General features: G+C 41.1%; 1 protein-coding gene across 5 annotated transcripts in view; it reads right to left on the bottom strand.

The window, feature by feature from the left end:
• LOC105450779 overlaps positions 1 to 14,144 on the bottom strand; it is a 129,168-nt gene extending 115,024 nt beyond the window's left edge. For 3 of the 5 annotated variants that reach the window (XM_011690784.1, XM_011690783.1, XM_011690785.1), the window contains exons 1-3: positions 13,993 to 14,144; positions 13,162 to 13,325; positions 12,731 to 12,849 (exon numbers count right to left, since the gene is read on the bottom strand). In XM_011690784.1, coding sequence (XP_011689086.1) covers positions 12,731 to 12,849; positions 13,162 to 13,325; positions 13,993 to 14,009 — 300 coding nt within the window. In that variant the 5' untranslated portion in view covers positions 14,010 to 14,144. Of the gene's footprint in view, positions 1 to 12,730; positions 12,850 to 13,161; positions 13,326 to 13,705 lie in introns of all 5 variants that reach the window. The other 2 variants (XR_974496.1, XR_974497.1) reach the window with 2 other exon arrangements.
• Between the last annotated feature and the right edge of the window lie 388 nt (positions 14,145 to 14,532).

The following is a 14,532-nucleotide window of genomic DNA, read 5'->3' as shown; positions in this document are numbered from 1 at the left end:
CGCTCGGTAATGGGCAGGATTTTCCAAATCTCGGTGGGAGACTTGCGCCTGATTTATTTTTATTGCGCTGGACTTTAGTCGCTGTTACGCTTTGGCCAACGATGAGGATTAAACCTCATAATCGTAATACGTCGCGGCGGATGATGTTATTAAATTAGGAAGCCTGGTTATGACGCGGAGATAAGCGGCGCGCTTAGGTACAGGGCGCATGCGGTGCCGCTACGGTAAATTAATCGGATTAATTAGAACCATTCGTCAGAGAACTCCTGCGATAAGGTCGGCACTTCGCGACAAAAGAAGAAATATACGTTGCGAAGCTACAAATATTATTCGCAGTCTCTTCGCTTGCGAGTCACATCGTAAGGAGATTCTAACTAATTTTTTTAATAGGACGAGTTCCCGAAATATTTAATTTTTCACGTAGATATAATTTCACAAAAAAAAACCTAAATAAAAATGTCATAATTTTGGGATATTCTGTCAAGTTGTTTGAAAATTTTACAAAACATGCAAATACTCTGCGAATTTCTGTTCTTTCTCAAATATTATATTGATTCTCGTAATCGTGACGATATTATTGGCGCGAAATTTTGCGATATAGACGATCATCGCGTCGTATCACATTGCGGGACAAACGGCGACGGGAGAAATCGGCTGCTTCATTATGGAAACAATGAGACTCGTTTCGTCAAACGTCGCGGCAGCTCGCGTCTCACGATTCTCACGTAGAAAGCGCGGAATAAATTCTCGAGCGTCGGTCGTACGTCGCCGTTCGCGTCGGTGGTACCTCGCGTTCAAGTCGGAATTATTTACGTTATTCCCGACGAGCCGTCACTCGCCGCCATTTACGTACGGCATATCAGGAGAGAAAGGAAGGAATAAAGAGAACGCGAAACGGAGAAAGGAGGAATATGGAGGAAGGGACAGAGAGTCCGAGAGGCGTCGCGACATACACACATATATATGTATATATATATACCTGAATAAGGGAAAGGGATGCTGTCCCAGGAGAGCCAAGAACCCAGGATTTGTTTTCAACTCCCTCTCTCTTTCACCCCATCCTGTCGCTTAAGTTCCAAACGTAGTTTTCTGTAACGGTGTCTCAACCTCAATGTGGGAAACACGCGTGGCGAAAAGGTCTAGCGAAAATTATTCTGAAATGGATTAATATTTATGAATGCTGAACAAAATTTCCTGTCGACGCGTTGCGAGTGTCGCGATTCCGAAAACTCGATGAATAGCAGTTTCTTTCGTTTGTTACACGCCGACATGTAAGCATTGGAAATACATAGGGTTTTGTTGCACGTGTATCGCCAATAGTGTTTGTACGATACGTATATCGTCAATCTTTCACATCTCTCTTCCCGCAAGTAATAGTAGATAAAAAAGTATAATTGTGAGAATTGCACAGAAGCATTCGCTCTGTCATTTTGACAGAGTTGTCCAAGATATTTTCATACAGCGCATATATTTCATACGAATCTTTTTATACAAATTCCTCCATATTTCACACAGGGAGAAAAATATCGCTTTACGATTCAAATCCGGTGAATATTAAAGGTGTATGGAATGCATACAGCGCGCGCTTGTGCAAAGTCACGGATGCGCAAAGTTCCCAAATTTGAAAAGTGGGTCGCCAGCCGAGTGGCGTGAGAAATAAACTACCCAGACTGCTGACCGGGGGCTCCGAGAAAGAATACCCATTCCTCAAAATCTTATCTCCAAGCAGAACGATCCGGGCTCCATGGGAAGTGTCCGCGCGTGGGTGAAATATCGCGAGAAAATTCGTACGTACGTTTTCACGCGGGGCGACGCGACGCGACGACCGGCGCGCGGCGTGAGATGCAAAAAGACAGATAAAGAAACACATTGCCGGCTACGGCGCAGCCGGTACGCATTTGGCATGGATAGATCTCGAGCGACACTAAAACCGTCACGATTTCCGTGCGATTGTCACTGCGAACGGTTGGACGAGCATTGTCCGTGAGGGAAGAAAAAAACGCAGCGGGTGGTAACGTTAGAAAATTCGCCTGAGGAAAACGGAGAGATAGAGAGGAAGAAAGAGAGGGATAGATCCGAAGGCCCAGGAGAGATGGCAAAAGGCTAAGCCGAAAGCATTTTGAAGGTTGACGCTCTCCTCCCCGCTTCGACATATTGTACACCAACGTTTTTACCTGTCTTTCTTCTTCCTTTTCGAATTTTCGATGCTTCTTCTTTTTTCTCGGTTTCTCCCAGCCCGACTGCATTCAATTACGCTTACGTGTCGCATTGAGTGATGTATTTTCGCTGTTTAAATGCAACTTAAAGATTCGATTTAAAAAGAAAACTATAAATGCCATGCCATAAAAACAATTTCATGTAATATTATAGTTTTCAAGTCGAAAATTTTTTCTAAATTAAAAGTGTCGATCGAATATAACTTGTCCAACGTTTAGCTCGACTTTTCTTTTCTTCAGTTGTCCTTAATTCTTTAAAATATATCGAGTCTCTCCAATTTTAGAGAATTTATACTTTGTCCCTTAGCTTTCATTTATACGTAAGATGAATAAATAATATAACATATGTATTAATTAACGTAATAATCAACGCAATTTCTCTGAATTTTTTGTTAAACTGATTAAAAATTAAACACTACGAAAAAAATATTTAAAAAAGATCTAGAAAAAAAGTAGGTGGACGAAAGATCCCTCATTATTAATTGTCGACTGTTCGCATGTCATCATAAAAATTAACGTTAATTGAGACACACGCAGAACAATAAGGTCACATCAAGCATGTCTACTTTACATACGCGATGCGGCCATCAACCATACGGAGGAAGCATGCATCATAAAGCCTAACGACATCGTCGCGTAGACGTCCCTTTCTCGTTTCTTCATTTCATGTCCCTCCCCCGTCCCTTCCACCCTCTCGGGCGATGCGGTATATACTTGGCATCGTATTAGTTTCAGTGAGCGCGCGAGCGCGTGTCAATGGCCCCGCGCCAAAATTGCAGAAACGCGCCGGCCGTAGCCGCTGATGGCTTTTCGGTCTTCTTGCTTGATTTTTGGTAATTACGCCGCGCGGCGCGGACGGCTAGCAATCTCGTAGCCGGCACTCGAGCTACCTCCGCGAAACTTCGCCCGATGATCGCTCGGCAAATAACAGAGACCGGCGAGCAACGTGGCCGAGAGCTCGCAGGAGACGCTGTGCTCCTTCGCCGCGGCTCTATCTGTCCTTCACTCCTCGTCTCCTCCCTACACGTTCGTCTTCGTACGATTGTTTCGCAGACATTCCCGATGATCGCGCAATTAGTCTCACGCGAAGGAATCGCGCCGATTTCGGGAATGAAATGTTGACGCAACGTGCTTCTTGCACGTTTACTCAAGGCTGCGGTGTTATTTATTTATCGGTTATTCAGTAGTTTGGGGAAGCGATATCTTTCAACTTCCTCAATTTTTCAGTTATCCAGTGCGATAAAAAACTATCGTTTATCGTGTTCTGCAATTACCATTGAAATTATAAATATATATGTACAATTTTTTAACTTAAATGTAATATGTTTTAGCATTTTCTCTTCGTAATTTGTTTCTCCCTCTTTCTAACTACATCGACAACACGATATGATTAAAACCGTGCACACATTATTCGTCTCGCTCTGTAAATTCTCCAACAGCTTCTCTATAATCCTATTAATCTCGTTTAACTCCCGGCTATACTTGACGATTTATTCGGACGGCCGACGCGACTAAATTAAAGAAAAATTCCCGATACCCGATCCCCACGACGAAAGGCGCCGATATTATTCTTTCCCGACGGGTTGCACGCACACACGCACGCACGCACGTAAGGCTGCATTCACGTCGAGGGGCTTGGACCATCAGTAAAATCCCGCCGACCAAAAGTGACAGTTGTACTTACAAGTTTCATCAATTTTTTTAAATTTATTTCAGTTTGGCTTAACAATTCCTAATATTCGAAGATAGCTCTCGTTCGTCGCGGTAAAATTTCCCGGGAGGAAGTCCCGTGGACGGCACAATTCCCATCGTCGTCGTCGCCGTCTCTCTCTGGAAGAAGTCGCGCGTGAGAGTATCCATCAACGTTATCTCGAGATCTCCACACGGCCTCGGAATGGATTCATTAAGGGCGAGATTCATTAGCATCCCGAGGGAGATTGTCGCTGGTCGGGGTTTCGTTCCTCGTGCCTCCGCGCGTTTCTTCTGTATGCCTTTTCACCGCGTCTCCCCTCCCCCCGTTCGTTCTCTAGCGTCATCACCACGAACATCAAGACTAGTTGAACTCTTTCCTAGATTTCAATTTCCACACCGTGTGACGAATGAGGGAATGCTTTCGAGCGTAAGAATCTCAGAATACATTCTCACAGCTTCTCTGTCAGATATTTAACGTCACGCTTTCTTGTGGTTGTATATCCCGAAATGGCTGAATATCTTTTGTTACACCTTCAATGGTGAACAGAGACTGACTTTTCAATAGAGTTCTCGTAGTCGTTGATGACTGGCGCTTCCAAAATTTTTTAAAACGTCAATAAAAAAATTAATGTCCAAGTATAAAATTTCAAGACATAAATAGCTAAATAACAACATAAAAAGTGCATAACACACTGACTAATAAAAGATATAGTTCTTTTTAATATCACTCAATATATTATATGCTTATAATAATTATAATTTTATCATAATAAGACGAAGAGATAAAATTAATTGATTGGGCAGATAAAGTGTGTTAAGAGTTGTCTCGCATCTCGCCGTAACTAGAAGTACGTTTTCCCATTTTTGTTATTTTCTTTATAAAAAAGAGATCTGACGTTATTAAAATCTCTCATAAAATGTCGCACGATTCGCGATGCATTCGTGGCGACCCTCGTGGCTTCCAGATGGGCCAAGCTTAATCCTTTAGATGACACAATGTCCGCGTAACCGACGGAAGAACCTGTAAGGAGGAGAGAGAACAGAGGGAGAAAAAGATCTGGAGGACTGCCGGCCTCGTCATTCCGGCGTCCCATAATCCTCCGGGAGCATTCGCGATCAGACAGGACACACTCTGCGTCTGTGTGCTCGCACGAGCTGAAGAGAAGCCCGAGGAAGGAGAAAACGAGTCGCGCGACCTGAATAACTCCGTCCGGATGTTTCTAATGCGTGGCTTAGCGGGCTCACGAGTTCGTGAAGAGGACCGATGAACTTCGGATAATCATGCAACCTTTTTTCCCTTCCTCCCCTCCCCACCCAAGTTCGTAGAATATCCACGGCGATGACTCGGCTTCAATTTATCATGGATCATCAGGTGCAATCGAGTAAATTTTATTGCAGATATAAGTATATATTTACGGAATACGATTAGTCAAGGAATATTGTCGAAAAATTTATTGAGCAATTTGTTTGCTTATGAAAAATTTTACTATCAAGAGACGCGGTAGTGTCTCAAGTATGCGCGCCCGTTTACGGGCCGTGAGACCGAGCCGTCTCTTTAAAATTATACTCCAAACTTTACTTTGATATAATTCTATCAATCAAATAAACTTCAATTTTTTACATCCTAATAGTTTAATGTAACATTCACTATAAACTAATATAAAAAAATCTTGATCAATATTAACGTGTGAGACTTGTGTGTGAATTGTGTGTATTCATCAATTATTAAACAGACATATTTTTATACGAGGCTTATTAATTTGATTATTTTACTCGTATAGCTCCATAAATAAAACTCAAAATAAAATGTTTGCACAATTAAAATAATGCTTTCAGTGATTTATTGCTCTTTATTTGATCAAAGTTACGTTCACTATCGTCCGATAATTTTTCTCGCTGAGAAATGAAAGGGCTCGTTATCTCCTCACGTACCACGGAGCCTTGTAAATCGATCAAATTTTATCCGTTGGAACGTTCGACGAGGGCCGTTCCCGAAATCAAAAGGGAACAAGACGGAGAGGGAGAAAGTAATGGAGGAGAGAATGTAAAGGAGGGAAGACCAATTCCGTCTAACCGCGTCGTTTTACTTCGATAAATATGACGCGGGACCCCTTTTCCGAGAGCGGGGGGAATGCAAAACACCCCATCGCCGCTTGGCAGGCGGGGTGCAACGGAACCTGCGTAATCCGCCATACGTTTCCCATGAATATGCATCTGCGAGGCTAATGCGATTTGATTCACGATTGGCCTAAGCGACGCGGGAAGGGCCAGACCTCTCGAAAGCCCGCAATAATTCGATACATCGACCGTGAGGCGCAAATTAATGTTTGTTAGCGTAACGTTTCCCGGCAGAGACGGGAAGACGCGCGTCTGGGATGAAAATAAATTACTGTACGCCGTTGCACGATCTAATTCGGCCAAGATTGATTAACATGCCCCGCGATCGCATAGAAATGAGATATTATAAAATCTCAATTATCATATCTTACTTTAACTCAACCTAAACTTGATACTGCGCTTACTAGTTGAATAATAAACGCGTACGTTTGTCATTATTTCGTCACTATTTTACGTATCATCGAGTAAGTTCGACTCATTCTCTGTAACAGTTTCTATTTGCGTAAGAATCTAAAATATTATATTGTTACAGAACGATTGTAATATATAAATTGTGCCAACAGAAAATTAAAATGTTATATTATTGCTGTAGAAACTCTCCAAACTCATATCACTAGTCTTTAATAAAAAAAAAGATATTAAAAAAAAGTATCGGTTGGTTTACGATCTTCTACTATTTTTCGTTTAAAGCTCGAAATTGCAGCCGCCGTGAGGAGACAAAGCCGCAAAAGAACGAGAATGGGGGTGAAACTCGGATTTAATTGCTTTACTGCCCGGTACTTCCGGCAAACGCAACGCAAAGCCAATAAAGGCTGATTTTACTCCAACCCCTTGTAAACTTTATGTCGAAAGTAACAACGTAGCAGCAGATTCTCACCGCGTGACATACGAGAACGGAAAACAGCAGGGGAGCAGCGCTTTTATGTTGCACGGAAATAAAAGATTTTTATGACGCATGGAAAAACATTCGACGGGAAAAAAATCATCAAGAGACGGTATTTAAGTAATAATTTCCACCGATTTTTTAGAACCCGTTTAATATATTGCGCACAAATGTGATATTAGGAATCCTTCTCTCTTCGCGAAAGAAAACGGTATGAGGTTCTGAGTAATAATTACCGGAGAAGTGCTTAATGAGACGCGCTCACGGCCAAGCGATCGTTGTCTCGTAAATTATACTGGCAATTTAGATACCGGCGATGGATTTCATACGACGCGAAAGTCGCTCCACACCCCTGGGCATCTTTTTTGGAATGTAATTTACCAAAAAAAATTTATCAGATTAAACATTTAATTGTACTTATCAGAATTTCGGATTTGATTAGATTCAATTACGTCGACGACGCATACATTTCTTAATACTTTTCAAAATAAAATAAAGAACGGAGCAAATGGATATGATATTAACGATATCGCAAAATTTAAAAATATATTTAACATAAATATTTAACATAAATAAGAATAAAATTCATACTTGTTTGTAGTAAAAAAAGCGAGAATTGTACGTGCAGAAATTATATTAGCGAAAGAACACGAAGATAAAAGGCATTATATTCTAAAAACATAATGCTTGTAATGTTTGATATTTCAATATATTAAATAAGAAAAAAAAATGTTTTGGCGCAAAATGCGTATCTCATATTTTATATATATTTGGCAATATATAAAAAAAGATTGGATGTGAATCTGAATAGAAATATTGGAAAATACGTGCGTATTTCGTTCCGGAATATTTTATGCCGCGGGGTGTTGCGACGAATAAATAGAAAATCGCGATCGCGAAATTTTACTCGTACCCATCTCTCTTCGTAGAAATTCAAAGCATAACTGAATTTCGACGAAATTTGCAACATTGCGACTATTTCGAAAACTCATATGCGAAAGTAAACGAAAATATATTCATTTGTAAGTTTTAATTAAAATTCACTCAATGCTCGATTTCTCAGCAATCTTATTATAAATATATATATAACATAGTACAACACCTTCCGTTACCTATATAAATATAAAATTCTTTTTAATCCCAATAAATTCGCCGCAAGCTATGAACCAGAGAGATAAATGGCGCGCACGTGTTATGTTCCAATTTCATTCGTAACAAATGTGTCCGCACGATCATCAAATCGTGTGCGCCATAAAAAAATGTGCCACCGCGGGACAATTCATTCAATAACACGTGGTGTCCCTATTTCACGGAAAAACGGGAGGGCACCTGCGGCCTCGTCCGCCGGTCACTTCCTGTATCAGCCTGGGGGTAACCAGGTTAATCCTCGATTGACCCTCGTATGCGCAGGTTGGGCCCATCCCGACGAGAGAGAGAAGGAGAGAGAGAACAAAGAGAGAGAGAGAGAGAGAGAGAGAGAGAGAGAGAGATTCCGGCACGCGACCAGAACCGCAGAGAGCAGTGACAAAAAGGTCGGTCGTCACACAGAGGCACATAGCGCGCGTGTGAGCGAGTTGGACGGGCTTCTTAACATAACTTTCTCTGGGGAGGAGGAGGTGCCTTCCGTAAGGGCCTGTTCGTGAGAGACGGGCGACTCTTCCTCGGCCCTTTAACCAAGTCCCGGGGCCCCCAGAACGACAGGTTGTCGATAGCCCGTTACGAGCTGTCGACCTACGCGTCGATTCGCGCGGCTGTCGGATCGTTCGATGTGATAACGACGTTATCGAAATTATATCTGATCCGGCGAGAACGTAAACGTGCAATAAAGAAATCGTTTACCGCGGAGAAATACATGGTTAAATGAAATAAAGAGCGGAAGCGCGCGATTTATCCAGATCGCGTAGAATTTACCTATCTGGCTTGAGTAAATGAATATTTGATACTCAGTTAGCGCACAGCGATCAAGTGCACAGTAAAGGTAATTTATATTTTATTTCAGATTCACATATTCATTCTCGCGTGTATCTGGCACCTCGCTCTCACTTTGCACATCTACGTTCGAGTGCATTAATAATTCGACACTCGCAAGAATTATGTATCGTAAACTTACAATACGCAAATCCTATTGCGAAACTCTCTACGCTTAAATCGTCGATATTGCATCACACTTGCGAATGCCACTTTTTGTGATTGATAATCATGATTTCTCCAATCATCAACAAAAGACACACACACACACACACATACATACACACGACGTTTTCACGTCGGTTTACCGCTGTAACTTCTCTCGGCAGACTATCGGCGTGAGTTAGTACACAACTTTATACCGTAATTGAAGCTTTGATACGATACTAATTTTATACGGATACACACTTGCGGACGTGTAACGCGATAGTTTGCCTCACGTAAACTTCAGGGAGAAAAGGGCGGCTACTGCCCTTCGGCGTGGCCCTCAGGTCGGAACGACAGGTTGTCGATAAACACAGGTACCCATACGTTGTACTGAGCCGCATCGACGGCTGCTTCCGGCTTCATCGAACCAAAGTGTTTCGTCCACTTTTGTGAATACGCTAGCGACCACATAGTTCAGCTTTATCGAACGACGATTTGATGTTCGATCAATTTGACAAGTCGTTACTTTAGAGAAGAGTAAAGACTATGTGAGATTCTAAAACTTACCGAATGTACTATAAAACTTGTATTGGCATTGTATTTATTCGCATTTAATTCTAATATCTGCAGATAAAAACGCAATCTATATTTAGATTATAAATGTATTTCTCAACAAATATAGCTTGATATTACTTATGCTAATTATTAGTACTAAATTCGTTTATCTAAGCAGCAGAAACTTTAAGTCTTTTGGCAATTAATAAATTTTTAATGTATTTTTAATGGAGTTTAAGCAATATACTCTAGGTATATTTTTTTGGTAAAATATATTCTCTTAGATGATTTCTTTAAACTTGTATAAAATTTACATATTCATTCATTTTTATACAAATTCTCGTTTTAAATTAGATTGTGCATATTATTGTATTTGCGCGTTATATATTCGACGAAAAGTGAAAATATTTCAATAAATAAACTTCGTACTTCAAGGGATGATTTAACGTAAAATCTCGCGCTGCGAGGAAGCTCTCGCGTTCCCATGAAGCCGGCGATGATAGAAGGAAAGGGAGGAGATGCATTCTCGCGGAATATAGGTCGACGATTCAACAGAGTCCCGAGGATATCCTGCCTATAGATTGGCGAGAAGAAGAGGAAGGAGCGCAAAGTGCGCTCATGAATGAGGAGCCCCGAGGACCTTATCCAGGATTCTGTGCACTTGCGCCCCGCCACCGGCCCACCCGGAGACACCCCCTTCCGGTTGGGCGATTTTATGGGTTTGCCGACCGCCGGATACCCCGACGAGTGTCGTCTTAAATTTTCGGAGAGATTTTCCTATCTCTTTTGTTCGCGACACCGATAATTATGAGTAAGAGGAACAATACATGAATTAGGGGACAAAACAATGGACACAAAAAGTTTTCATGTAGACGTAAAAATTCATTATGACAAAATTGAAAACGGATTGAAAAATTGTAAGCTCGAGATCAAGATAGAGAGACAAACATATATATGTATTATTACCTCAAAATATTCGAAAGTATTTACAAATTTAAATTGTAAATTTTCAAAAGATTACATCACGAAATAAATAGATATCTCAAAAATTTTACATCGCGTTATTTCATAAAATATCGAAAATTTCGTGCATTATATAAGAAAACTATTTTAAATTTATTAACTTTTAACAATGTTTTGATTAAATTTTTTAAATTATATTCGTAAATTTGTAATAATTTTTGAAAATAATGTGTTTATAGCAAGAAAGATGAAACAGAATTTAGAAATTTCGTTACTCCAAAAAGGGCTGTTTTTTCGTCCGTAGTTGTTTCACTTTCAGATCTTCCGCCACCCAACGAGCCAGTTTCGTTTTCACGTCCATCAAGATTTGCCCGTAAAACGGATTTCACCGTGACAATACACGCGCGAGTCGTTTTTTTTCTACCGCGACGCAGATTCCTTTAACCAGGCATAGAGGCAACCCTCAGTAACACACATGTGCGTACAGGAGCAAGCGAGAGGAACGGCACATGAAAGAGGGAGAAAACGAGAGCGAGCGAGGAACGAGCGTATTTTCGGGAAAAAGGATTCCGTGGGAACGTGGGGAGAGCCAGCAAGAGTTGGATTTCGTGAAGAGGAGACCGTCCGTGCGTGTTTGAAAATGATCATCGATGCGGTGGGAGGGAGGAGGAGGGGGAAATAACTTCGATGGATAGGGGAAATGAAAAGGTCGTCGCAGATTTTTTACGGTTTCAGAACGAAACGAGATCACTCTCGTTAAGGCGCGCCAGGGTGCTTCGAAGGATAAATTATTGCAAAGAAACGTAACGACGGGTTCTGATAGTCTCTGTGATCGGCACGTTGAGAAAGGGTTAAAAATGAATGCGGTAAAAAAGAATAAAGAAATCGTATTCAGAAAGCGGCGTACAGAGATCCTAAAAAATGTTCTTCGTAAAAAGAGCTACTTTCACAATGAAATAGAACTTTTTTGTGATTCTTTGAAAAAGGGTTGACACTGATCTTCTTTCTCGTAAAGTAGCTCATAAACCAATTAGTTGTTCGACCTTTAAACAATTTCTCTGTAATAAATAAAAAATGACAATGAATAAAAACGAAGTAAAAAAAAGGGTTAAATTATTTCCTGTTTTGCAAGCAACGCATAAAGTATAGAGAAAAAGATTGTTTTATTGCAAATAAATATTCTTTTGAAATGTTTTTATTCTTTGTCAAGGCAATACAAAATTGGCTTTTTGTCTTCGCAATGTAATGTTTTAATTTGTGATTTAAGATGCGATTCAAAGAAATTTTTCTCATCGCGTTGTATAACTAACACTAAAGTTAAACTTTCTTAAGACGGTACAGTCGGATCTAATATTCAATTTCTTAAATCAGGTCATGGATCATTTTCATATTTCACCTAATTTCAACGAAATGACCGTATCAGCCTTGAGTTTTACTAAAATGATCTTAAAGTGTAACGTCGAATTGTGAATGCCAGCCGTAATACAAGTACAAATAATTTTTCGAGTCTTTCGTAGAATTGAGTCGATAGATTGAGACCAATTTCGCTAAAAAACCGAATTTTTTCTGTGTAAATCGAACATCGTGAGGACATGTGTCGACGTGACATGAAATCCTGGCGAAGCTATATCAAATTTCCATGGTTTCACATGCGCACCAGAGAGAACGCATCTCTGGAAAATATGTACGCATGTGCAGCCGAGCACGCGCGAGTGTAGCGCAGACGAGCACAATTCTATTGTCGGAGCGAATCCCTTGTTTGCTCGAATATCTGGCGAGCAGCTGATTGGGATTTTCGAACTGTCAGTCGACCGTGGATTGCACATGGCGAGTCCCTTTCGTAATGATGATGCTCTCATATTTGCGATCGAGATCGAGAACGAACAAAAGCGTACAGATTCGGAGAACGGTTTTTATCGGGCATATTCAAATTTTATATTTATATAATTAAAGTAAAGTAAATGAATGAAAAGAATGTTTGATTTAAATCAATAATTATAAAATAAAAATTTTTAAAGAATAAAATTTCGGTAATAATACAATTTAGACAAAGTTAAGTCCTATTCTTTTCTTATTTGATTTTTCAATCTTTCGATCTGTTTCAGTTCTGTTGCGCAATAACGACGAAGCGTCTCTTAGGACGCGATAATTAAAAACAAATAAAGAGATTTATATGCATGAAACTCACCAGACTGGCGTGAAGAAGAGGAAGATGAGCAAGGTACGCTAACGAATGAGGAGTTCCAAGGATCTGACAAATGCACCACTGTCGTATTTTCACTACATTATGACGACTGCTCCAGTAATCTAAACATTTTTAAAAAATGTATTAAAAGATTCTTATATGTGCAAATGTTATAATCAATTTTTTTTTGCGGTTCTGCGTTAATGATCATCTATCTTACAAATATTCCTATATACTCACTCGCGTCTTAGCGAATATTTTATTTTATTTTATTAAGATGTTCGCTATTCTAATTAAAAGTTTTTTTTTTAGACTAACATAAATCAAGGAAGGCGTCCGTCTTTTTGATGAAACTATTGCGAGAGGGACGCTCACGGAATACCAAATTCCGATTCGCGGGAGATCGGCAGAAAAACACTGAATTAGATACTTACTTAATATTGTCACTAATGGGCTATACGTGGACGACTCTTCCCGCCCGACAAGTCCGACAAAAGGGAGAGAGATCACCCCAGCGTCAGGTTTATTTAATACAAAGCTGGCGCGGCGCGTGCGGGATGGCAACTCGGCTGGCGCCAGCTGCGGGGGTGGCGACAACCTGTTGAGTCAGACAATATCGCGTTTTTACTAATGCCACATCGTCGTTCCGACACCGAGGATTCGGACGGGTGGGGCGGCGAGGGGGAGGGGGGGGGCGGAGGGGGTGGCCGCATTTTTGCCACGGTCCCAACTCGGGATCGTTATGATCGAGCCACGGATTATTAACCCCGCCTGCAAATACCTGCAAATCCGCGGACGCGTATACCTTTGCATTCGGAAAGCGGCGAAACGCGGAGGCGAAGATATAAATAATACTATTCCCTTCAACCGCGCTTTAATACATATATCGAATAATTTTGAAACAATGTCGCACGATCGCCAGCCTTGTATTAAATAATGATGATAAATGTATAATATTCGTGAAATATATTTACGTACGAGATTCGAATCACGTTCGATCACGAACTCCGAAGCGAAATTCTCGGAACTTGTCGAAATGGAGTGTATACGTATTCCAATGACATGACTATAGGCTGTGTTTACGTACAACATGACCAATATTTTCTTCGATACTTCCGTGTTCAATGATTTTCGTGCGAAACAGGCGGAGATCATCGCGCGAAGCAAACCTTATGTACGCAGGTTATGTGTGTTACGTCGCGACGCGTCGCGTCGACACTTCGATATGCCGCAGATATGCGGCAATATTTCGATAAAATACATGCCTGATTGCTCGCAGCATGTTTACCGGTGCCTCGTAGATTGCCACGAAAGGACTGATTACGCGATCGACTTTCGACTTTCGAGATGCATTCGCGCAATGATAGGTATTTGAGACGCGGTGGCAAACGATGTTTACGTGCCCCGTTCCGTTTTCGGTACTACTAGCGTCGAGCGTCCGTCTAGCGTCAATCCGGTCAATTCGCTAATTCCGCTAAAACAACGTCCGCTAAAACGGAACGACGGAACAGTGAAATCGAACCGCGTGGGGACGCCGCCGACGCGCCGCGGATCGTGTTTTTGTTATCGCCGGTAAAGGTCGCAGCATGTAAAAGCGTAAACAGTCATATCAGCGTGTTTGATTTGATACTGTTTATGTTATTGCCTTATGTTTTCGACTGTGCGACAGGCCTATTCGCTTGATGCTCACGTCTCACTGCTTACGTTTTTTCTATGCCACGGCCTTAACCTTTACGGGACGGGAACGCCAATGTATAATTGGTGTTACCTATTTTTATTGCGAGCATACGTAAGTTCTATAACTA

The sequence above is a fragment of the Wasmannia auropunctata genome, unplaced genomic scaffold (genome assembly GCF_000956235.1).
Source record: "Wasmannia auropunctata unplaced genomic scaffold, wasmannia.A_1.0 LD336055.1, whole genome shotgun sequence".
NCBI classification, from domain to species: domain Eukaryota; kingdom Metazoa; phylum Arthropoda; class Insecta; order Hymenoptera; family Formicidae; genus Wasmannia; species Wasmannia auropunctata.
This window is presented reverse-complemented; position numbering and strand designations above follow the sequence as displayed.